This window comes from Gouania willdenowi, chromosome 19 (assembly GCF_900634775.1).
Source record: "Gouania willdenowi chromosome 19, fGouWil2.1, whole genome shotgun sequence".
NCBI lineage: Eukaryota > Metazoa > Chordata > Actinopteri > Blenniiformes > Gobiesocidae > Gouania > Gouania willdenowi.
This window is the reverse complement of record NC_041062.1, coordinates 20133021-20159842: the sequence shown is the minus strand read 5'-3', so window position 1 is coordinate 20159842 and position 26822 is coordinate 20133021. Positions and strand designations below refer to the sequence as shown.

The following is a 26822-nucleotide window of genomic DNA, read 5'->3' as shown; positions in this document are numbered from 1 at the left end:
GATAAATGTTGACTAAGTTTACCTTTCATTTTTGTTGTTCTGTGTGAACAACCTGCCTCTGATAGAGCTTAATTTACTGATTTTATTCTTGCCTTTTAATCTCTGTCACTGATGGATTTTACTGGTTGTCTTCTTGTTCACAATTTTGCTCCGTTAAGTCTTTAATTCCTGAACGTGTCAGCTTTATTCATGGAAATCTCTGAGTTAAATAAATATGCCTTGTCTTTGTTGGATAATCTTTCAAATTTGTATGATTATCAAATTATTTTCTATATCAGGCGTTATAAAATGTAAAAGTGCATTAGTGAAAATGTTTTTTTTTTTAATTAGAAATTTTTACCAAAATTGATTTTTCAAAGAAATATGATGCATATGAAGTTTTGCTTGTGTGTTATACTATAAATATTTACTAGTAATCAAAAAGCTGATAGCAGGGTTGGGGTCTATTTCATTTTTAAATTACAATTATCCATGTACAATTACAATTATGTTGACAGGTCATGTTTTCAAATACAATTAATTTCCCTGGAAAGTCAATTACAATTACAATTACATTCTCAATTACAATTAATACAGTTAATAAATAACCCCATAAAACTTTAGCTTTCTGTTAGCATCTGTTATGATTAGTTAGGTTTTCACCCATGTCTTAATTCAGATGTGGAATACACTAAAAAATATTATCTATTATCTAATTTTGTTTCTCAAATCTTGTTTACACTGTTAGACTTTCTCATCCATGAAATTATTGGCATTAATATTTTCAGTGTTGGTGTCTGAGCATTTTTTGTGTCAGTACCCCTCAATTTTTCTTTTTTGTGATAAAATAATCCTTATGAGAACTGGCGTGTAAACTTGATATAAAACATTTTAATCATTTTAACTATATGTAAGCTATAGAACTGTAACATGTTTCCCAAGTTTTGCGTTTAATTAAATTGTAAATGACACATATCACGCTTTCGCACATTTTACCATTTAAAAAAAAAATTATTGACACAAAAAAGGCTCAGACGGCCACACCAAAACTATTAAAACATGTTTTTTCCATTGATTAGGAAGCCTAACAAGATAACCAATAGATAGGGAAGAAATTAGATGATATATGTTTTTAGTGTATTTTAAAGCTGATTTAAGACCTGCTATTGTAAGAGATGCTAACAGAAAGCTAACAACAGAGAAAGGTTATTTATTTCAGGCTCAGTCATTGTGATTAATTGTAATTGAGAACGTAATTGTATTTGACTTTCTGAGGATGAAAAAATTATTGCAGTTGGAAAAAATTATGATCTCTGTAATCGTAACTGTTTTGTAATTGTAACTGAAAAATGTAATTGAACCCAACCCTGGCAGGAGCTCATAGAAAGCAGGTTGAATCAGAGCCGTTGTCAGGAGGATGTGTTTATCCATCATAATACAAATACAACCTTGAAATAAAAACAGTGACTAAATATACTGTGTGAACTCACTGTAGGTCATCACGTTTGACTTTTTCAGAGTGAAATCCAAGACAAGCTGAGATTCACAACTTTCCAGTTCTACTTCGTGCTGGTGGTGTGTGAGCTGATCCTCTGCTGCTTCAATGAGAAACCTCCACTTTTCTCTGATGTGGTCACAGACCCCGTGAGTCACACACTGTAGACTCGAAAATGAGAAACGTGCAAATATTTTTTGCGGAGTTATTTTTTGCGGAGTTATTTTTCTTGTTTCGTTTTTTTTTTACTCTAAGGTATCTTCAAAGGGGAGAGCTTTTCTTAGAAACCGTTTAAGATAGGATAATCAAATTCGGTGTGTGGCTTCAGGGTATCAATATCTTGGAGTTCAAAAATGAGAAGTGCACAATTATTATTGCCCTTGTTTCATTTTTTTTATCTTCAAAGCGGACCGCTTTTTTTAGAAAACGTTTAAGATAGTTAGTAATTTTATATTGTGATGTGATAATATTTTTTATATGTATACATTTAAGTTAGATTTGGGACATTTAGGAAAATGTCAGTTATAATGAGAACCAATCTGGCGATGGCTGTCTTCTTGTTTTTTTTCTTCTCAGAATCCATGTCCTGAAAACACTGCAGGTTTTCTCTCCCAGATGACCTTCTGGTGGTTCACCAGGTGGGTGAACGCTGATCCCCCTGTTACCTTTCAGAACCCCATCAGCTGATGTTATGAACTGTAGTTTAGTGTGGCTCAAGGCTTTCTAATTTCATTTTTAAATTACAATTACATCTTCAATTATCTATGTTCTGTTACAACTAGGGATGTAACGATTCACTCAACTCCCGATACGATTCGATTCACGATACTGGGTTCACGATACGATTCTCTCACGATTTATTTTACAAAATGGGACTGTAGACAAATTTTTTTTTTTGGGAAAAAAACTAGAAAATACGGTACTATTTTCCTTTTATTTTTCATTGTCAAAAGAATTCCTTGATAAACTATTCAAAACAATGCAATTTAACTAAAAATAAATCTTGAATGAAATAAATAAAGGAATAATACAAATATAAATGAAGCCTATTAATTTAAATTCTGGTTCTATAATAAACAATGCAAAACTGCATAATAGTTCTTTTTCTTTTTAAAAGTGCAACTGAAAATGTATTTTGTGCCTTAACAATTGGACTTTAAAAAAAAAAAGTTATGTCATATTTGTTTGGACCAGCAGAGGGCGCTGGTAACACAGTGGTCGGTTGGCATGCAGATATCTTGCAGTGAAGAAGAGAAGCTATGCTAGCAGACAGAGCTAATAGAAAAACGTGACTTTTACAGATATTCAAGTAATATTACAGATATTCTTTCGGTGCTAAAGGGGTAATGAATCATTTATTAACATATTTAAGAGTGGAAGGCAGCCAGAAAGAAAGTATTAGCAGACTCCGCCCGCCGCCTACACTTGTGGATAGCGCCCTCTGCTGGTTAAAAAAAGTAATGCGATTCAATTTTCAGAAAATCGATATCAACCGTGATACATATGAATCGATTTTTAACTGCCTTACGATTAATCGTTACATCCCTAGTTACAACTCAGTTATGATTACGGTGACTGGCATTTTTTCCTTTTAGAGTTAAAATTACGTTATTATTTTTCAAGTCTCAATTACTAAAGTTCTAATTTAATTAATCACAATTACTGAGCCTGAAATAAATAACCCCATAAAACTCAACTTTCCTTTTGTGTTCGCTTTCTGTTAGCGTCTCTTACAATCTTGTTTTTTGTAAATATAGACCTCAACTTCAATTAAAAAAAAAAAAAAAAAAAATGGTAAAATAATACTCGGGAATTGACAGTGAGTGAGAAACCTTGATATGAAACATTATTTATTACACGTGTAAGACATAGAACTGTAACATGGTTCCCCAGTTTTGCGTTTAATTTAATTATAATTGCGTTTTTATAGAATTTTCATGCCAATTACAAAGTAAACTAGGCAAGACCTGTATTCGCAAGGCAAATACGTATTTGGCAATTTGAAAAAACTGTCAAAAATGACAACGTGTATCTGGATTTGTTGACAAGTTTGTTCTTTTTACCAATTAAACTGAAAGTAATAATGCAGGAAAAACAGAAGACTGACCTTGACCTTAAATATAACCTTGAGCAAAGGTCAAGGTCAAACATTGAAAGGAAATGTTGTTCAATGGTAACAGTCTGAGCACTGTATCTCAATTTGTGGTCAAGTTATAGAGGAAAAAAGATTTTTTTTTTTGTCGTCATGAACTTTGATCCCTACTGATCTTTTTACTGGTATGTTTTACAGCTTCGGTCCAATATTGACTAAAATACTCCACTTGAGATGATATTTTCATAAATGTAAGCATCAAACTTGTACGATAAATATTCGTAGAGATATGGCAAACTTTGGATTTTGACACTTGAATTGTCATTTGCCATATACAGTCATCTGAACTCAATTACACTTCGATCATGATTACAACAGGCAACAACATTACAACATATGATTATAATTACATCATACTGTAATTGTAATTAATTATCAATTACGCGATTACAATTATGAGTGATCACTCCCCTGCTTATTAATGAAAATATTTCCTCTAGTGCTGTAATAATATAATAATCCACTGTTGATCAACTGCTATAAAACAGCCATAAATGATGTGCATATAAAGCACAAAACAGCTGCTCCAAAATTAAAACAGTAATTTTTCAGCCTTAGCACAGTAATGTAAAGTAAGCTGTGCGTATTCCAGGTGCACTTTCTGCTGTTGAAAATGCTTATGAAAATAAATGTGGAAAAAATAATTCACAGCATTTTTCTCAGCTACACAATACTAAACATATCAGGCTAACGAGCTGCTGTTAGCAGTGACTCAGCCGCAGCGTTAGCTTAGCTTCATTGATGCATCTTTTGGAGACAAAAATAATACACGTATTTCCACTCTGAGAAGCTCGTCCTGCTCTCGCATTGACTCACAATGATTTGCGCACGTGATGTAAACTCTGTTTACATCATGTGTTTGGCACGGCATCCCGCAAAAATATGTAGTGCCACTATAAACAGGAAGTACACTGCAGCTAGCAAAGTAACGGGAAAACGCACCATATTGTAACGGTAACGGCGTTATTTCTTTAGAAATATATTGCGTTACAGTACTAGTTAATATCAAAGGTGACGTTGGGGCGGTAACGCGTTACCAACACTGCTCACGGCTAACCTAAACCGTAATTAGATTAGATTACAATAAAATGCGTTTTAATAATCCCAATTGTGGGATTAATAGAGAGAGAATTAAAAAGCAAAGCACAATTTACCCATTGCAGAAACTAATACACAAAACAATTTAAACAACATACTATTTATATAAATAGATGTTATCAATATACAATCAACCTGTTAATGAAGTACCAGTTATGAAATGAGTATGGTGCATAAGATAAATGATCATATTATTATGAAAATATTTTACAGCAGCAGATATTCACACAAAAAGGCACCTGAGGATTTTAATAGTTAAAGGAATATTTATTGGGAAACAATGAATAAATAATGCACATGATAACAATAGGGTGTGAAAAACAGTACTAGTAAATATACATATAAATAAATACATGATAAATGGAGGTTGAACACAATATGCAGTCATTCATACACCTGCTGTTTCACTTGTGGAAAGGAAGGTTTCAGTCATATGCCCTAAAAGTTGCTCTGAGATAGTTTATAGGAAGCTTATTGTATAACTTCCTGTTCTCATCTTGAGAAAAAGTAAATAGCTTTTGTTTTTCTGTCCAAGATTACGCCCTCACATCACTATAAAACAGTCTATTCTCTGTCGGGAACAAACTAATGGACAATGTCCAGTGAAACCTGAACCCAGTAGCAGATAATGATGCTGAAGAAATTAAGGAGACCATTGAAACGGTCTTTGCAGGGACTTCATTGCTCAGAAACAAATGAGTTTAGGCTTCTAATAACATTCTGGCTGATTAGGGAAACATGAAGGGATGGAGGAAGAATCACAATCATTACTGCTGGTGTTTTAACTTAAGTTCACTCTCTCTCCATTAGTTTGGCCATTAAGGGCTACAAAATGCCTCTGGAGGCCAAGGATCTGTGGACACTGAATCATCGTGACGCCTCCAAGGTGAATGTGCCCAAACTGCTTAAAGAGTGGGAGAAGGAGCAGAGCAAAGTAAAGAGGTTGGTCTTCTTCATACGCTCATTAACCCAGCTGTTACTCATCACATCCACTGACTGTCTGTACTGCTGCTTCTACCCAAAGGTTGCGACTGTTCAGCCTTCACTGCAGATGGGGACATTCAGTTTTATCCCTGGACAATATTCGGTAGGGGTGGGGAAAAAAATCGATTCACATAAGAATCGCGATTCTAATCATCCACAATTCTGAATCGATTCATAAACAAAAATCAGTTTATTTTTTTAATTGCAAGTCAGACATTACAAGAAGAAACACAACAACAACAAAAAAACAGACAAAGTACAGGACAAAAGCATTGATACAATTCTTGTAGTCACTCAGAGTTGAGTCTTAGCCTAAGTTTTGGCAATTTTATTTATGCAAGTTATTTTTTGTACAGTAAGTAAGTTTTTATTTGTTTAGCATGAATAAATGTTACCTTTTGTCTCAAGTTTGCCTTTGTGTGAATCAGTTTATTTAAAATTATCTGATACAAACTGTATCGTTTTGATGCCATAATTTGCCTTAACACTAGGTATCGACCGATATGGATTTTTTAGGACCGATGTCGATTTTTTTTTTTTTCATCAGCCTTAGCCGATGACCAATACGGACTGCCGATTTTCTTGAGCCGATATTTGAAATCGATACTACTTTTGCTCCCTCAATTTACATCATAAATATTACACAATGATGACAATAAATGGTACAAGTCTCAATTTTTTAAAAAAGGAACATTTATTGAAATTAACAAAGGTGAGGTAGAACGACACCAAGTAAAAAATATTTAACAAATAATAAAAACAGGGGATGTAGAACAAGAACAAGTAAAAAATAGTGAGACATCTCATGAAATGTTATGGAAGAGAACTGTTCATCCTTGTCCTGAAAATAGCTTTGACAAAAGTTGGCCTGACTGAAGATATTTTTTATTAACAGTATAATGGAATATAAAGACACATCATTTTAGTATTACACACAAAAAGAAACTATGAATAATAGTCCATTCTAACACAACCCCAGAACATAAATTAGCCAAGGAAAATAACGTAATGTCAGATGTGCATTAAGCAACAATCTGTTCAAGTTTCTGTTCTAAATTGCATCAACATTAACAGGAATAAATATTCAAACAAGTAGTAAACTGCTTCTCTAAGTTTTAAAAACTCTCCTTCTCAGCGCAGCAGAGAGGGAGGTAAAGAGAAAGACACACTCATGCCAAACCTCCAGCCAGCTGCTCGTTAAATACAACCGCGACAACAACACGGAACCACAGAATAACATCAGCTAAGTTAAACAGTTAAAAGATGCTTTGAAAGTTTAAAACTTGCCGTTTGGGTTGAAGAGCTTCCTTCACGCTCTGCTCGTGGGGGAAGGGGCACTGCACTCTGCAGCCTCTGTTTCCAGCAACACGGAGCAGCCTGTGGCAGCTGCTCTGTTAATAAAGCAGATAGGCGAACGCGGCAGCGCTCATCGGCCGATGCCGATACACGTAAAAATTGGCCGATTATATTAAATTGGCTGGCCGATTAATCTGTCAATCACTACTTAACACACTATGCATTGTATACATTTTTGACTCAAGAATTGTTTTAATTGATTTTGAATTGAATCGTGATCCTAAAAATCAGAATCGAATTGAATCATGAGACACACAAAGATTCACATTCCTAATATTAGGCTTTACACCTATCTGATCGGCTATATTTTATGCAATTATTGTGATCGGCTGTAACATCTTCATTCACCGATCTGATCAGTGTTATTTCTGTGATGAAATGTTCTCTTATTTACACCAAAGAGTTCCACATAATTGACATGTTTGCGCTATGTGACAAGTAGGGATGTAACGATTAATCGTAAGGCAGTTAAAAATCGATTCATAGGTATCACGGTTGATATCGATTTTCTGAAAAGAAGTACTTTTTTTAACCAGCCACAAGTGTAGGCGGCGGGCGGAGTCTGCTAATACTTTCTTTCTGGCCGCCTTCTACTCTTAAATATGTTAATAAATGATTCATTACCCCTTTAGCACCGAAAGAATATCTGTAATATTACTTAAATATCTGTAAAAGTGCTGCTAGCATAGCTTCTCTTCTTCACTGCAAGATATCTGCATGCCAACCGACCACTGTGTTACCAGCGCCCTCTGCTTGTTTAAACAAATATGACGTAAATCAGTGCAATCACAGTTTTTTTTTTTTTTGAAGTCCAATTGTTAAGGCACAAAATACATTTTCAATTGCACTTTTAAAAGTAAAAGAACTATTATGCAGTTTTGCATTGTTTAGATAGATGGATAGATAGATAGATAGATAGATAGATAGATAGATAGATAGATAGATAGATACTTTATTCATCTCCAAGAGAAATTCACAGTTCCAGCAGCTTACAGGTATGGAAACACAGGGGCATGCAGGGAAAGTACAATGTAGAAATTTAAAAAATTAAAACGGTGCAAAAAAAGTACTAAGGTAAAATATAATGGTATAAAAACGAAATACAGTATAGTGTCTGCCAGTCCAGTTCAAGTGCAGTTGTGCAGATGACAGTGTGCAAGATACAGTTGCGTAATGGTCAGTTTGTACATACTTAGAGTCCAACTTGTAGATGTGTGTGTGTGTGTGTGATAAAGTGCGTGTGTGACAGAGGGTGCATGGTGTGATTAGCATTAAGTCCAGTGTTCTATGATTGATTTTATCGCCCCCCCCCTAGAGTTGTTAAAGAGCCGCATGGCGTGGGGGAGGAACGATTTCCTCAGTCTGTCAGTGGAGCAGGACAATGACAGCAGTCTGTCACTGAAGCTGCTCCTCTGCATGGAGATGGCGCTGTGCAGTGGATGGTGTGGATTGTCTATGATGGACAGTAGCCTGTTCAGAGTCCGTTTCTCTGCCACAGATGTAAGGCTGTCCAGCTCTGTGCCAACAACAGAACTTGCCTTCCTCACCAGTTTGTCCAGGCGTCCAGCGTCCTTCTTCTTGAGGCTGCCCCCCCAACACACCACTGCATACATGAGGGCGCTCGCTACTACAGACTGGTAGAAGATCTGTAGCAGCTTCTTGCAGATGTTGAAGGACGCCAGCCTTCTGAGGAAGTACAGACGGCTCTGTCCTTTCCTGCACAGGGCCTCTGTGTTGGCAGTCCAGTCCAGTTTGTCATCCAGCTGCACTCCCAGGTATTTGTAAGTGTGAACCACCTCCACACAGTCACCTTTGATGTTGACAGGCTCAAGGTGCGGCCTGGTTCTCCTAAAGTCCACCACCATCTCCTTGGTCTTGGTGGCGTTGAGGAGCAGGTGGTTAGAGTCGCACCACGTGACGAAATCCTGGATCAGTTCCCTGTATTCCTCCTCCTGTCCACTCTTGATACAGCCAACGATGGCTGTGTCGTCCGCGAACTTCTGCACGTGGCAGAGCTCCGAGTTGTACTGGAAGTCGGACGTGTACAGGGTGAACAGGACCGGAGAGAGCACAGTTCCCTGCGGTGCTCCAGTGTTGCTGGTAACAGTGTCGGACCTGCAGTCCCCCAGTCGGACGTACTGAGGTCTGCCAGTCAGATAGTCTGTAATCCATGCCACCAGGTGTAATCCTACTCCCATCTCTGTCAGTTTGTGCCTGAGGAGCAGAGGCTGGATGGTGTTAAAGGCGCTGGAGAAGTCCAAAAATGTAATCCTTACAGCACCACAGCCTCTGTCCAGGTGAGAAAGAGAACGGTGAAGCAAGAAGATGATGGCATCCTCTACTCCAACCTTCTCCCTGTAAGCAAACTGCAGAGGGTCGAGAGCGTGGTGGGTCTGTGGCCTCAGGTGATGGAGCAGCAGCCGTTATATTGGTCTTCATCACGTGGGACGTCAGGGCGACCGGCCTGAAGTCGTTCGGCTCCCCAGGATGTGGTTTCTTGGGGACTGGAATGATGCAGGATGTCTTCCACAGCTGGGGGACCCTCCCCTGTCCCAGGCTCAGGTTGAAGATACGCTGTAGGGGGTGTCCCAGTTCCTGCGCACAGGTCTTCAGTAGTCTGGGGAGACTCCATCTGGAGACTCCATCTGGACCTGTAGCTTTGCCAGGGCGTAGCCTCCTCAGCTCTCCACATACCTGAGCTGCTGTGATGGTGGGTGGTGTGAGCGGGGGGGGGGAGGTGTCCTCTTCTGTGCTGGAGATGGCTTGTGGGGTTAGGTGGGTGGGGGTTGCTGTGCTCGTATGTGCAGGGAGATCAAACCTATTAAAAAACTGGTTTAACTGGTTTGCCCTTCCCACATCAGCCTCAATGGGGGCTCCTTTCTTTGAGCTGCAGCCAGTGATGGTCTTCATCCCCTCCCATACCTCCCTCATGCTGTTGTTCTGCATCCTCTGTTCTATTTTCCTTTTGTATTGCCCCTTCCCCTCTCTGAGCTGGACTCTTAGTTCCTTCTGTATCCGCTTGAGCTCCTGTGTGTCACCATCTCTGAAGGCCTTCTTCTTCTGGTTCAGGAGGCCTTTGATGTCACTGGTTATCCAGGGCTTGTTGTTAGCGAAGCAGCGCACAGATCTTACTGGAACAACAACGTCCATACAGAAGTTTATATAGTCCGTAGTGCAGTCAACCATCTCCTCCATGTTGTCATTGTGAGACTCCTGCAATACATTCCAGTCAGTGGTCTCAAAGCAGTCTTTCAGAGCCTGCTCAGCTTCAGGAGACCACTTCCTGAATGAGCGTGTGGTTATTTGTGACCTCCTCACTTTTGGTGTGTAGTGAGGTTTGATCAGGACGAGATTGTGGTCTGCTTTCCCCAGTGCAGGCAGGGGGATGGCACTGTATGCATCCTTAACGTTTGCATACATTAGATCTAGAGTCTTATTTCCCCTGGTGTTACAGTCCACATACTGGTGGAAAGCAGTCAGTGTTTTGTCCAGTGTAGCATGGTTGAAGTCCCCAGAGATAAGCATTAGAGCCTCAGGATGCTGTGTTTGTAGTTTAGCTACAGCGCTATGGATGACGTCACACGCCGCCTCCGCGTTATTATAGAACCAGAATTTAAATTAATAGGCTTCATTTTCATTTGTATTATTCCGTTATTTATTTCATTCAAGATTTATTTTTAGTTAAATTGCATTGTTTTGAATAGTTTATCAAGGAATTCTTTTGACAATGAAAAATAAAAGGAAAATAGTACCGTATTTTTCCCAAAAAAAAAATTTGTCTACAGTCCCATTTTGTAAAATAAATCGTGAGAGAATCGTATCGTTAACCCAGTATCGTGAATCGAATCGTATCGGGAGTTGAGTGAATCATTACATCCCTAGTGACAAGGCTTTATAATATTTCACTCGCATTAGGGCATGTAGGAGCGGAGCAGCTGAGCGCCGGTCTGCTTCCCCAGTCTCCTGGCTCTTGAGCGTGGGCAGCGTCTGCTCTTAGCATGCGTGCGTGTGTGTGTGGGCTTGTTTAGTTTATTAAGCCTGTGCAGCTGCCTGGTATAAGGGAAAGTCCTAAGAGCACAGCCCTCCCGTTGACTTAAGCTTTAATACCGGACACTTCTGTCTGTTTAAGTGGACTCCGTGGCGCACCTATGAATATGAACTATAAGCAACAGCAGATTTTCCACTCCCATAGAACTGGGGATTATATCTTTGCTCCGCTGTTGGAGGCTTCACGTAGTTCCAGTGTCTCCTGCCTCAGCAACTTGATTTCTAATTTTCTCTTGACAGAGCAGCTGTTCAGGGACTAAATTAAATGGTTTTCAAGTGCTGAAGTGAAGCTCACATTTACACCTGCTTACTATCAGCCATGTTTACTCAATCAGCAGCTACTGACATTATGACGCTCTTTTGCATGCAATGTTATGTTCATGTCCTGCATGGAAAACTCTTACATTTCCTCACAGTCACAATGATGAGTTCAGGTACCGAAACATAGTACAGTTGAATCAATATCAGATAGTACCGAAGGAATTTGGTCGGTACCTAAAAATAACAAAAATGAATTTGGTACCCATCCCTACTCGTATGATCGGATCAGTTGTTTTTTTTAACTCACTGATTGGTGATCGGCCCAAAAATGCTGATCGTGGAAAGCCTAGACAATGTACCGCCAATAATTCTCTACAAGCTACCAGTTCTGATGCATACCATGCATGGGCTTGGATTTTTCATAGAATATTTTCCTGACAAAGAAACTTGGTTGAAATGAAGCTTTTACTGCTAACGTTCAACTAACTTTAGTTTAAATTGATCGATTAAAAGCAACGAGGAAATGCTTTAGAGACTTAACACTAATTAGAAATTCGATGGAAAGCATGTATGTAGCGGTCCAGACCCCCAGCTCTACAGAGATAGAGAGAAAGCTTTGTATTGAATCTTCTATGCTTCTTGTGGATTTCCTTGGTGTGTTCATGTATTTTCGACATGCAGTGTCAGAATGAGCTCTGTGCCTAAAGGTCTGCTCTAACCAAGTTTAGTGAAAATGTAAACCAACAAATTAGATTTTTGTACTGATTCTAATTCCCTGAGAGGAACATTAGTGAGGATTTATGAATGTTGGTAATGGTGCTCCTTCTCCTTCTCTGGCTGCAGCTTTTGTTTTTGCCACTGAAGTGCAGACAGGATGTTGTCTTAGGTAGGGGGCTATCTGTGTGTGTGCAGGCGTGTGCTCATTGTTCCCATTCATATATGTATGTATATGTAGTGTTTACAGGGGAAAGAGTGAGAATCATAAAGTGTGTGTGAAATTCGTGCTTTATTTTTTTATCAGTGGCATGAGGCACTTCCTTAGTGTAAAAAAGATTAACAAACATGTTTAAAAGAGCTGCTGAACTCTGACCTGGTTAAGCTTTATGCTGCACCTTTTCTTCTTCTTTCACTGTGAAAAATGATGCCATTCACTGATGAAGGAACCTGTTTGAATCTCATACAAATTTAGAATCTGACTCCAGGTTTAAAGCCGCCTTTGGATCGCATGTTTGTCCAGTACTTTGTAATTTGAATCTGTTCTCATGAATAAAACTAAGGGGTACCCATCTTCAAGTACCGTACAATTCAATTGCGATTACAGTGACCAGCATTTTTTTATTACAACTAAATTACAATATTTTTTATCTTTAGAAATTCTATTAGAATTACCTTCTCAGTTACTAAAGTTAAATTACAATTGATCACAATTACTGAGCCTGAAATGAAAAAAACCTAATAAAAGTTTACCTTCCTCTTGTGTTAGCTTTCTATTAGCATCTCTTATGATAACAGGGACTAAATCAGCTGTAGAACACACTAAAAACAAATACCAATCTTCTCATTTCTTTCCTATTTATGGGTTATGTTGTTAGGCTTCCTAATCAATGAAAACAGCTGCACGCTCCTTGACCTCGGCACACCTCGCTGTGGTCTCAGTCCTACTGCCCTCGGCGCTTACGGGCTTGTGCGCACATCGGTCCTCCCTCTGGGTTCTCACGAAAGTGTGTAGCCCGGCTCCAGCTCCAAATACTACGGTATCCGAGCTTCTTACGAAAGCGAAAGCTGTCGTCTCGTAAACCAACGCTGTCCTCGACGTCTCAGACAGTCGAGGACAGCGTTGGCCTGCATCCCTGCTACCATCTGTGCCAACTGCCTCGTTTTAGCGTAAGCTAACCGCCTGCGTCACGCGGTGATGGAAGCTAAGGCCTCTCTCACCGAGGGAGCGGGATGCTCTGGGGCTCGCCTCTGTCCATGTGGGGGTAAATCTCCACTAAGAACAGGCACAAAGTCTGCCCTAACTGCCTGGGTCTGAAACATGCCCGCATGGCGGTCGAAACTCCTGGCTCGTGTAAGCACTGAGCCGTTTATAATGCACAGAGCCTCCACAGGAGACTGGCACACCTGTCTGAGCAGTACTCCTTCCTCCCTCACGGTGTCCCTGTGGAGGCGGGTGAAGTAGAGACTCCAGCTGGAGTTCCCAGCTCGACCTGGCGACCCCCTCCCCGCTTCACGAGGATGTCCTCTCCCTCCTCACTGCCTATCAGGCTGAACTCTGTGAGGATTTTGCCCTGTCTTAGGGCAATGCATGAAATATCCACGGTTGCCGACGTGTGTCTCCGCACCCAACGCTGCTCCGTGCAGGCTGTGGGAAAGGTGATGAGACACATGGTGGTCCAGGAATGAGCCTGCTGGCTGAAGAAAAAGACTGCCTGACCACTTTCTTCTCCTCTGATGACGAAGCTGATTGATGTTTCCTCGTTTTCCAGCTTCGTCTTCTTTGCTTTTCCCTGTGCATTTTCGGGCTGTTCTCGCCCATCCTCTCCTCTGCCAAGGCTCGGCCATCTGCTGTTCCGGAGAGACAGACTGACTCCGCAGAATGTTCGGCTGTTGCCCCCCCCCTGCATATCCACAAGCACTCACCCACACACATTTTTAAAACAGAGTGATGTGTTCATCGTTCACACCCCTAGCCAAAGGCCAGGGGCACATCATGTGAAAGCAATGTCTCCCACAATAAGCAGAGTGGTGACGGGTCCCGTTATTCCTACTCGCAGGGAGGCTCCGGCCCCCTCCTGGTCGGGAATGGCGGTTTCCCCGTCTTCACCCTGTCCCCTGGTCCGAACAGTGTGTGCACGCCCCAGGGGGTGTTACCCTGTTCCACAGGCAGGGGGCTCCTCCGCTGTCCGGGAGATCCCTCTTTTGTTTGACGGGCGGCCACCGGCAGGGGGTTCTGCCGCAAGGGGCTTCACCATTGCCTCGGGTAGCACGGGCGGCCTCCAAAAAGGGGTGCTGTCACGCCACTTTTGGGCTCTCCAGTCACTTACGATCTGCCACTGGGAGAGGGTGCCATCGTTTCGTGTATGGCTCCTCTCTCAGTAATTACACCCGAGCGCTTGACCTCTCTCTCCCTGAGGATGGAGGGATGGAGAGCGCTCGTGGGTCCTCCTTGGGTGTTATGGACGATTTTGAAGGGTTACAGGCTGCAGTTTGCATCTCTTCTTTACGCATGCCCCCCGTTGGCTCTGATTCCCTCCACTCTGTCCAGGGTGAAAGAATGCAGACACACACTGATCTTGGTGGCACCACTGTTGTATGTTCTACTAGTTCTGCAGCTTCAGAGCTTTCAATGTCTTCCTTATCCATTTACACCGTAACTAACACCAGAGCGCTACCGTTTACCTTCCCCCCATGCAACCTTGAAAAGGGACTGGTCTGAAAAGCGGCGCAGCATAGCATTCCAAAAGTTGTGTAATCAAATACGTATTATAAGAAAAATATACACCGGTATTCGGTATGAACCTGCATGCCGCCCAGCACTAATGGTTCCCCAGTTTTGTGTTAAAATGCAATTACACTTACAAAGTAAATTATCTGAACTTAATTACAATTGAATTACAAATACGACTGCAAAATATTTTTTTAAAATTACAAATATAATTGTGTCATAATTGTATTTAATTATCAATTATGCGATTACAATTATAATTGACACCAACCCTGGTCAGAAGCCTCCATTCATTGCCACAAATGACACATTGGCCTTTGTAAGATTACCAATGGTGCCGGAGAAACAGTCTCATCCAAAAAGCACTAATATGACAAGAGCTACATTGCTTTGCACTAGCCAAACATGCTATCAAAACTTTGATGCCCTTTGCCACCACCTATTTGTGTGAAAGTGGATTTTCAGCTTTGACAAACATTAAAAAACAAGATATAGAACAAGACGCTGCGTGGAGAATGATTAAAAACTCAGTCGCTCGCATATTTAGCCAAACTTTGCAGAGTTCTGTGCATCTTCTCAACCTCAATATTCTCATTAAATTTATAGTGAGCTGTATTTCACAGTTTCAGGGCGATAAAAAAAGAGAGAAATTGCCAGTTGGCTAGCTAAATAAATCAAGTGATAATTCTAAATAAGAAGTTTTATTATGTCCTGACAGATTATTATTCTTTTTTTATTATTATATATTATCCTCAACAGGATAGGTAAAATTCACTGAAGGGCTACATTCTATCCGACACTACATTGTTTTTTAAGTGTGCATTAGTAGGGGGTATATGGCTTCAGGTTAGACGTCTGAAGGGGTACGGGACTGTGAAAAGTTTGGGAACCACTGATTTAGAATGTCCATAGTCAATTTTCAACATAATGTCCGTGTTTCCATTCATATTTTGCAGCCTTAACACAACTGACATCGTGTTGGGGCGCTAGCTGAGAGCCACTAAACACTTCTTTAGATAATCATTTAATTCATTCTTTTTGTTGATGCTGTGTCTGACTGAAATATGAACATATACTCTCTCTTCGTCCACAGTGAGCAGAGTCAGTCCAGCCAAGTTAACTACACCAAGCCCCCTCCACCAAACACGAACCACGTCACAGGAGGCGCTGAAAGCAGCCCAGAGGAAGTGGAAGTGCTGCTGTCCAATCAGAAGTCTGCTTCTCATCAGCCGTCTTTCATGTGGTCCCTCCTGAAGGCGTTCGGCCCGTACTTTCTGATCGGCTCAGCCTATAAACTACTGCAGGATGTCATCACGTTTGTCAACCCTCAACTGCTCAGGTTAGCACACTAATAAATCACTGTGTTTCTGTGTTTTCTATTAACTATTTCTATAAACAATCATTGATGGCAGTGGGAAGAACTTTTTCTGGATACTGTTTACCTGGAAACATGAACATGGACCTCTCATCCTTCAAATCACTTTTCAAAACTCACCTGTTTCACTCAGCTTTTAATGTTTAAACCACCCACTCACTCACTTCTTTTCTCTATGTCATATTTTCTTCTATCAATTCTCTTGTTGTTTTTATGCTGTAAATTGTCTTTGAGTGTCTTGAAAAGCACTTTTAAATAAAATGTATTATTATTATTATTATTATTATTATTATTATTATTATTATTATTATATACAGTATAACTCCCAAAGCACACATATCAACAAAATGACTACAAAAATACAAAAAGCACATTACAGAACAGCTCCAAAGACACACAAACTGTCAAATAAATTGCACACAATGGCATTACAGAAAAACAAACAACAATAATAGAGAAAGTGACCCCAAAAATGCAGAAAACAATAGAAAAATACACAATTACAATAAAAACATAACAAAAGGATTCAAAACTGGCTAAAAAACAAAACCACAAGGACAAAAAAAGATAAAAACCCTTTTACCCCCTGTAGTAATGCTCAGATCAGTCATTCTAAATGCTGACACGATTGTTGATACTGTGCCCCTTGGAACAGATACAATTACATTTTTGTGGCCCCCGCTGTGATAGAGTTGCCCATCCCTGCTCTAATGTGTGTCTCTTCTGGACTTTTCCAGATTGCTGATCTCCTTTACCAAACAGCAGGGCGTTCCCATGTGGTGGGGCTACTCGCTGGCCTTCGTCATGTTCTTCAACGCCCTGCTGCAGACGATAGTCCTCCATTACCACTTTCATTACTGTTTTGTCACTGGCATGAATGTCCGCACAGCCATCATCGGCGCCATTTACAGGAAGGTATTCACGGACTTGTTTTCCCACGTCGGACGTCTCCTGTCAATGTTTAGAAGAAAATCCTACTTTTAAACCTGCGTTTGTGTTCAGGCGCTGGTGATCACCAACGCTGCCAAACGTTCGTCCACAGTGGGAGAAGTGGTCAACCTGATGTCCGTGGATGCACAAAGGTTTATGGACCTCACAACCTTCCTCAACATGCTGTGGTCAGCTCCTGTGCAGATCATACTGGCACTTTACTTCCTCTGGCAGGTAAATACACATATTGGGCTTCTTGACCAAGTGTAAATCTACAGATTGATCCTCACTGATAATAAGCCAATGGCGGAAAATGTAAATTTCTCTGACGGACAGCTTGCACATAGCCCGAATATGTGCATGTGTCATTTTGGACTTATTTGGTAATTTCAAAACGTTTATTTTCATGTTTGTTTGACTGTTCGCTGTTACTTATTACTTTACTTTTTCCGTTTCTTTATTTATTGTGTAGTTACATGGACAAACATTGTAGCCCTAACATAACTTAGCCTGTCTGCATATTGTTTATGGATTGATTGATTATTATTTCTACTTCAGTTATCCCACAACAGGGTAATTCACTTATTACACTCTCATACAAATAAAAAGTTAAATACACAATAAGTAGCAAGTAATAACCATAAATATAAATGTGTGATAAGTCGAGTCCTTGCATAAAATATTAGAATAAAATGAATACATTTATTCTGTAAATTGTCTCTTATTTGTTGTGATAATCTCAACTCTTTATGTATTGTTTAGCAACACATAATATATTGTTTTACATTTCATACATTGGTAAAAATGACATAGGCACTAATGCCCACAGTGAGTAGGTTTTTTAAGTTAATATTTCTTGCTTAATGTTAATTTAAATTTGTATTGTTTGCTGGTGTCATTTTGCAGAATCTTGGTCCATCTGTGCTTGCTGGAGTGGGCGTCATGGTCATGTTGATTCCATTTAACGCCGTCATTGCGATGAAGACCAGAGCCTTTCAGGTAGGGCGAGACAAACTGAGAATCAATCATCACATTGACACTTGTATTCCTCACAAACTCAGCTCAGGTGGTGTTTTGATTGCGGTCAGGTGGAGCAGATGAAGTACAAGGACGATCGGATCAAGTTGATGAACGAGATCCTGAACGGCATCAAAGTGCTGAAGCTTTATGCCTGGGAGAAATCTTTCAGGGAGAAGGTCCTCGCCATCAGGCAGAAGGAGCTGGACGTGCTGCGCAAGTCGGCCTACCTGGGAGCTCTGGCCGTAATGACCTGGACCAGCGCACCTTTCCTGGTACGACTCACTGTGTGTGTTCTATCTATAGCAGACATAGGCAACTGGCGGCCCAGGGGGCCTCATGCGGCCCTCCCTCTTATTTTGTGCGGCCCCCAAAGTAAATGTAAAAATACACAAAACAAAAGAATTACAACATTGCAGGAAAATACAGTTAAAGACAAGAGAAAAGCACAGAAAATACTCCAAAAACACACAAAACTAGCAGAAAATTTAACAAAACGAAAACAGTAATACACAAAATTACAGAAAATTACAACAAAAGTACACAAAAAGACAAGAAAATCCTGAAAAAATGACTCCACAAACCCACAGTACTTAGAAACAAGCAAAACGACAACAGAAATACACAAAATTACTCCAAAAATGCAAAATGACAGCATAAATACACATTATGACTCCAAAAAACATATATTTTACAGGAAAAACACACAAAAGGACAACATAAATGCACAAAATGCCTCATATCTAGCAAGGCAACAACAAACATACACAGAATGACAGAAAAAAAATTACTATAAAAACTTTTTGTTAACGCTGATTGCTCATTATTCTAAATGCAGATGAATGTTTATAACGTGGCCCTCCGATCAAATAAACACATTTTTGTGGTCCTGCTGTGATGAAAGTTGCCTACCTCTGAGCTATAGGGTACTAGCTGGTCATGGCTCAGATCATTGGTGGTATTCTGACAGGAAGAGATGAAAACAGATAGGCAGCTTGTTTGCTTTTTACTATTATCCGTCGAATAAATAGATCTGTATATAGTTCTAATTGTGTCATAAACACTGTTGTTCTTTTCATTGATACATTATAAATTCAGCTTTAGAAAGGTAGATAACATCTGACAAATGGTTATATCGACTCTCCAATGATTAGTGTGTTTATCTCATGTAAAACTGCTCACTTTGATCTGATAGAGGGGATACACAACACAACTTAAATCTTGTCGGGGATTCATCTGATCTTTTTCTCATTTAATCACAGTTTTCAACAGATGTGTGAACTAACTCCATGAGTGTACAAATGGCTAAATTACAGGAAACCAGAATATTTATGTACCCCAAATAGAACCATCACAAAAAAGTAATCTAGAAACAGTTGATTTGTTTTGTTGCATACTGTTAGAAATGTATAGAATAGACAAATAGAAAATGGAATTGTAAAAATAAAAACATGAAAGTCCTTTTGAGTCCTAAATCATTTATGTCTGCATTATCTATTATATTTTATTATGTTGCTACTCTTGGTAGGCTCAAAAAGGACTTCACGCATCCTACTGATGTCCACAGGCATTTATTTCTTCATTGTGAAACACTGAAAACTATAAATGGGACAGCACAAAAGCTATGTTGTCAACACTCCACTTCAGTCACAAAATATATATTTCAAATGTACAACAAGACATAAACAAAGTGAAAATAATATGACCATGTGTTGGTACTCAGGATTTTTGTTTACCCTTGTATCTTTATAAATGACTCTATAGGGAATTTATATGTTATCAATATATGGTGGCTATGTATATATGTCTTAAAGACTGACTACAATATTGTCTATTTTTTAACAATTTAACAATATTGTTTTGTTATATCTTCTGATTTAACTTCTTGGGTGCTTGCTGGGTTATTGTTGGTTTATGTAGTGCTACACTGTGTTGCTTCTTTGTTTTTGTCTGTTTTTTTTAACCTGAAGTTTACAAATTCAAAAATGGTTATGTACTGTAGTAGGGAAACTCTACATCTTTTTACTGTACTTTGTTGGCTGAAATGAATAAAAACAAAGTAAAAAAACAAATCATTTGCACATTGAAACTATTCTACAGTACCACAGCTGTTGTTCGCTGCTAGTGCTCATATTTCCACTAAAACAGGCGATCCCACCATGATCTCAGTCTCTTATCCTGGTCATGGTCACTAGCTGCAGCTATTCTCAATTTCTGAATGTAATTTACTTAGTGTCTGATTTCAAGTTCTTCTATTTCCAGGTTGCGCTCTCAACGTTTGCCGTCTATGTGACTGTTGATGAGAACAATGTTCTGGATGCAGAGAAAGCCTTTGTGTCCCTGTCTCTGTTCAACATCCTCAGGTTCCCTCTGAACATGCTTCCTCAGGTCATCAGCAGCTTAGTGCAGGTGGGCCTTGCCTTAACGTTGCGTGTCTGTTTGTTTAGTAACTAACCATAGTGTGTGTGGGTGTTTATGCTGCTTTTCAGGCTAGTGTCTCACTGAAGCGAATCCAGAATTTCCTGAGTCATGATGAGCTGGATCCAGAGTCGATAGACAGGAAGAACACAGCTGCAGGTGAACTATAAAATAGGGGTACACCAATTTTCTGACCGATCACCGATTTATTTAAACAGCCTGAGCTGCCGATTCAGATATTTTCTCCTAACAGACAGCACATACCTTGAATGTTCCAACCTTATTTTATTGTAAAACATTGAACAACCGTGAAACAATACAAATGTGTTGTTTTTACTACACACGAGGTAGTTTTCTCAAATATAAATGATAAGTTTAGGACATTGCTGTCAAAAATACTAAATCACGGCAATTCCTTTAGTCTTTCATTTTTCACATTTTAAAAACATTTAAAGTGCACAGCAGTATTTTGGTTTTTACAAACAAAGAAAATCATAAGGTTTGAGGTAGATGATAAAATAACAATCTACAGGACAAACTAACAAAACATCTTAAAGGTGCAGTCCAAGCAGAAAAGTCAAAAAGAAATAGTGCATCAAGTGTAACATTTTCAGAAGTCAACGGGTGATGACAGAATGAACATGTCAAAGGTCAGCCATTGTTTGGATGATAAACGAATTTCTCTTCGTCTGTACCTAACCAGATTATTCAGTGACTGTTGTGAATGGGAAGTTCACCTGGGCAAAAGAAGATCCTCCTGTTCTGCACAAGTATGTCCCAAACAAGCCACCGCCTCCTGTTTACACATGTATGTGTTGAAAAGCATGGAATGTGACCCGTATGTCTGTCTGCAGCATTAACGTGATGGTGCCACAGGGCTCCCTGCTGGCTGTAGTCGGACATGTCGGCTGTGGGAAGACATCACTCATCTCTGCCCTACTGGGTGAAATGGAGAAATTGGAGGGAGAGGTTTCTATTCGGGTAGGAATTTATTACACGGTTCTCTGTGAAACACTAAAACAGTTCAAGCTGGAGTTTTCTTAAACAAATTTAAAATTTACATTTACTGTGCAATGAAATGCACAAAAAAATTTCAAGTCCATGTCATTGATTTAAAATAATGTTAATAAAATGTTAAGTTTCCAATTTATATATGAGCAAGAAAACAAAGAAATTAATGATATTGGGGTTTCTTTAGCCTTTTATTGATGTGAACTAACCTAGGTTCTACAGGACTTTCTCTTTACACCTAAAAAACACTGAGAGTGTAGACCTCCATCACGCCATTATACTGCATTATCACCTAAATGTTACAAAGGTATTGAGGAAAATCTGTTTATCCATAACTGTGGTTTTCTTTCACATCCATATGAAACTGAGTGGGGTGATAGAGTAACCAATCTACATGTCTCAGTCAAATTTTATCAGCATTGGTCAAATATGAACCGAGATAGGAATTTAATGAATAATGAAAGATAGGGATTATTCGGTTTGTAAAACAGATCTACATTCATGATGTTAATCTAGATCCGGAAAGATATAGATCCTATTCCAGGAAGCAGTTATGGGACCTCACGCTCAGGCTGGATCACCCTGTAGCTGGCCACCTTTGATGAGGGTGTCCAGCGTATAAAAACCCGAAACACCCCCTGACTCAAAGGAATACTACTGATGATGTTTCCCAAACATCCTTCCCATATCAGACACAGCTCCATGCCACTCTGAAATGGCAAACCTCATGTGACTACCATCTTTTTAGCCTGGGATCCATCCTTATCTCTTTGTATTATTCATACAGGCGATTAGTCTGGAAGCGCTCACCAGGCGTATGAGTGCTAGTGGCTGAGCGAGGCGGGACAAACATGCACAGAGTAACCAATGAAACAATGAGCCGACCTGACAACAATAGCTAGGGATGCACTGAAATGAAAATTTGAGGCCGAATAAAATATAAACGCTTGGCCGAATGTCAAATGCGGTTAAGTTTTTCACTTTTTTTTAAATAGTGCATAAATAGCCTAGAATACATTTTTAGACATGTTTTTTAAAGAATGTAAGTGTTTATTGAATATTATGACATTTTTTAAATGTTCCAGTAGCCTTTGCTTTTCAAAAAAAGCACAACAAAGTTTTATATTATTAATTACTATTATATTAGGCCTCCAAATAAAACAAAACATGCATTCCAAAAAAAACCAAAGTGCATTAAAGGGGAAGTATGATTAAAAAAAAAAATCACTTTATAATGGTTTTGCTACAGTAATATACATCCCATTAGCCTTATTCAGAGGGACAAAGTTGAAAAAGTTCTGTTTCCTCCCTCTCTTGTTATTCCACATTTTGTAAAAAGTCAGCTCCAAACGGGACAGATGGATTTTGCCCAAGTTGGTAGGTGACGTCACCTAACACGCCTCCTAGAATGTGAGCTCCTCCCTCTCCAGCTATCTAACAGCTAAAACAACACTGTATGTAAATGCGAACTGCACTACTGGATGCCCAAATTGCACTACTTTTTCTGCTGCTGATCGTGCTGATGCTACACCAACCGATGCAGCGAGATCCGACATTGTTTGTAAATGGAAAGGAAAGTCTGGCTGTGTTTGTGCGCTGAAAGGAAGAGCTGCTGCTGCTGCTGATTCTGCAGCAACGCGCACACACTTTTCCGACTCAAAATCACTGCACGTTGTTTGATTGCGTCATTGCGTCACACGCTACTATTCGACCTTGCTTTTAACTTACTAAACCGAAGGCCGAATGTTGCTTTTTTGGCAATATTCGGCTGAATATATTCGGTAGCCGAATATTCGGTGCATCCCCAACAATAGCGCAACAAGCGTAGTTCTTTTTCCCTAAACGGAGCCAGCAGACGAAAACAGCGTGGAATACGGTAGAGATTTAAGGTTTTAAAGCCTCCTCTTGTTGTGGTTTCAACAATTTATCCAGGTCTTTTAAAACAGAGCAGAGCGCAGTTTCGAACGTCTTCTCCGTGTTTGTTTTGATACTGCTTGGCGCACGGGATATGATGTTTTTTCCTGTTCGGCTCTCATTGGCTCGACCAACTCTGGGGCAAGGAAGTGAGCAGAAACGGCCGCATTACTATACCCACTTTCTTACAAAAAGTAAGGAAGTGGGTGTGACTTCACCAGGCTATAATATTTTGGCACAAAGGACAATTTAACATCACTTCCCATGTTTAATGTTTCTGTGGATCATCCTTATCCAGTGATGAGCAGTAACAAGAAGTAATGCATTACTGTGCTCTGATTACTTTTCCTAATTAACGAGTAAAGTAACTGATTATTATTGAAGAAACAGTAGTTAGTTATTTTCCCCCAAGCAGACTGCGTTACTGCATTACTAAATGAAACCGTCTCGCTATTGTTTGTTGGGTGCAATGTATTTTATAGCGCATTATAACCCAATCTTTTTTTTGCATTATATCCCAGTTGGCCACCGTTGTCACAAACTAATGACGTAAGCAGCGTGACATCATTGATAAACACACGAAAATAGAGCGCGAGAGAAAGCACTTTCAAACATCTTGGAAGTACTGACATTACTTTGAGTTTGACTCCGTAAAAGACGACAACATTAGCGTTCGCTGTGCACTCTGCGTGGGTAGAAAACTTGTATCTACATAGAAGAATTCCACCTCAAATCTGAGTAAGCACCTAGCAAGCCGGCACAGGAATGTGAAAGTCATTGAGAAATCCTCAGATCAACATTCACTTCCACGGAGCCAAACTCCGAGGGCAAATATTCTGCTAAACGGGTGAAAATAGATCTAAAAGCGACAGGAGTTAATGCTGCTGAACTGTCAAAGCTTGTCACTGGATATATTGTCGAGGACGTGTTGCCAATTTTTTACCATAGACTCCGAATCATTGGCGGAGGTAATGATTGATGTGACAGCAGAAAATAATTTACGGAGTGGGACAACAAAACACCATTGTAAGTAATTACATTGTTGGTGCTTAACCAACACCGGGAACAAGAGGAGATATTTGAGGATTCTTACAAATCTCCAAGATGGACGTGGATCTTATGATCAGTGTTTCCCAAACATTTCACAGTCCCGTACCCCTTCAGACTTTTAACTTGAAGCCATGTACCCCTACTTCTGCACAATTTAAAAAAACATAATGTAATGTGATATACAATGTAGCCCTACAGGGAAAATTGTCCCTGAATTTTACCTATCCTGTTGAGGAATAATATATATTTCATATTTGCACTTCCTGAGGAAAATGTAAGTGAGGATGCAGGTGCTGGCCCGCGTCATTAATGAGTAACTACACCCCAAACCAACTTTTTTCTGCTGCATACACATGTATTTGGTTTATTCTTGTACTTATTATGTTACTTCAGTATTATTATGTTGGTGCTTTTCTTCTTGCACTTCCACATACGCCCCCTGCTGGGTTCCTTCTGTCATTGATTGATGAGTGCAGCATGAATGTGTCGTTGTCTTTGGATTATAGGAACTGAAATGCCCATCGAGGATAAATAAAGCTACCAGAACTGTAATAATAACATTGTAATATTGTTTTTAATTATTTCTGTTTTCATATTAAGTTAATGAGAAATTGAAATCAATGAAATATCATCCACAAATGTTATCGTTTTAAGGGTTTTTAGCCAGAAGTGCTTTGATGAGGTCCAGATGTTTGGCTGATCAATGCTGCTCCTTGTCATACGGTTCCTCTATAACACACTTGTCAAACTCAAGGCCCGGGGCCAAATCCAATGCTTTAGAGCATCCAATTCGGCCCGCAGGAGAAGGTAAAAATGACAGAGATAACATAAATCATTGTGTAAATGAAACTTTACAATATTTTCAGGTGCTCATATTTTCAACATTAAACTACTTAAATTCTTACAAAATCTTTAATTTTCCTCATATTATTACATAATATTTCCCTTAATTTTATAGAAATTGGTCAAAAAATGTAGGAAATTTAAAGTGGAGAGCCTATTGGGACTGATATCTGTCATTTATTGCTTGGATGTTGTCAGTTTCTTACATATTTAGTATTTTAGTTATATGTAGAAGTGCAAACTAGAGCACAATCTTGCCAAAATGACTTGTTTTCCCACATAAAATCTTAACCCACTTAAGATCAAATTGCTTAATATTTTGCCCCAGGACTAAAATAAGTTTGACACAGGTGTTCCATATGGTTCCTTCAGGGCTCTGTGGCTTACGTACCGCAGCAGGCATGGATCCAGAACGCCACCCTGAGAGACAACATTCTGTTTGGAAAACCCTACGATGCACAGAGGTACCGCTGTGTTCTGGAGGCCTGCGCCCTCACCCCCGACTTGGAGGTGCTGCCTGGAGGAGACATGACAGAGATTGGAGAGAAGGTAGAAAGACAGCAGGAACCAACCCCATGTGGCCTCTGTATTCCATGTTAGTGCCTTTATTTTTAAATGCTTCTGTGTTTTCTCTTCAGGGCATTAACCTGTCGGGTGGTCAGAGGCAGAGGGTGAGCCTGGCTCGAGCTTTGTACAGTGAATCAGACGTCTACCTGCTGGATGACCCACTGTCTGCGGTGGATGCTCATGTGGCCAAACACATCTTTGACAACCTCATTGGTCCAGAGGGATGTCTAAGTGGCAAGGTGGGAACAGAGACGTCTGGGATATAATAATGATCTTTTGTTTTCTGCTGGCTTTTGATTTTACCTTTATATCTCACCATAAAAACAGTTTAGCTTTCCTTGTTTGGTATCATTCTTTTCAGCACAAATTTAGCTATATGAATTTATAGTTAATTTTGACATATTTTATAAACACAATGGACTTAAAATCACACAAAAACACCAAATTCGAGTAGAAAAAAATGGATCTTTTTATTGTGAAAACCACAAATATGTTGAACTAACGGATGTGATGAATGGGAATGCAAATATAAAGTGTAATTATCAAAAAAATATTTAAAAGTTCACAGTTATGCCACAATTTACATAAAAAAGCAGGACATTTTCCACAAATAATCTAAAACTGTTTACATAATGTCACCATCAGATCCCACAAATAATTTGTGCCATTAAAGAAACAGTTCCTGCCCACTATAAGACAGATGGACACATCACAGGCCTGACACTTCACCTGGAGGCAGAGCCATCATGTGTGTCTCTGTACCAATGTGTTGTTTCAGATTGTACCGACTGTGTAGGTACCAAAAAACATTAGACAGGTCATTTGAATTATGGGAGGACATCTTTATCTGGACTCCTGCTGTTCTCCTTCCTCAGAGCCT

At 39.5% G+C, this 26822-nt stretch overlaps 1 protein-coding gene across 3 annotated transcripts in view; it reads left to right on the top strand.

Annotated features, from left to right (window-relative positions):
- Positions 1-26822, top strand: part of abcc3 (ATP-binding cassette, sub-family C (CFTR/MRP), member 3) — a 78283-nt gene that overhangs the window by 24664 nt on the left and 26797 nt on the right. For 2 of the 3 annotated variants that reach the window (XM_028477232.1, XM_028477233.1), the window contains exons 5-18: positions 1498-1623; positions 2051-2112; positions 5535-5666; positions 15911-16156; positions 16930-17107; positions 17195-17356; positions 18029-18121; positions 18211-18414; positions 20402-20548; positions 20629-20716; positions 21261-21327; positions 21412-21538; positions 25748-25924; positions 26014-26181. In XM_028477232.1, coding sequence (XP_028333033.1) covers positions 1498-1623; positions 2051-2112; positions 5535-5666; positions 15911-16156; positions 16930-17107; positions 17195-17356; positions 18029-18121; positions 18211-18414; positions 20402-20548; positions 20629-20716; positions 21261-21327; positions 21412-21538; positions 25748-25924; positions 26014-26181 — 1977 coding nt within the window. Of the gene's footprint in view, positions 1-1497; positions 1624-2050; positions 2113-5534; positions 5667-8508; positions 8840-15910; positions 16157-16929; positions 17108-17194; positions 17357-18028; positions 18122-18210; positions 18415-20401; positions 20549-20628; positions 20717-21260; positions 21328-21411; positions 21539-25747; positions 25925-26013; positions 26182-26822 lie in introns of those variants that run through there. The other variant, XM_028477234.1, reaches the window with a different exon arrangement.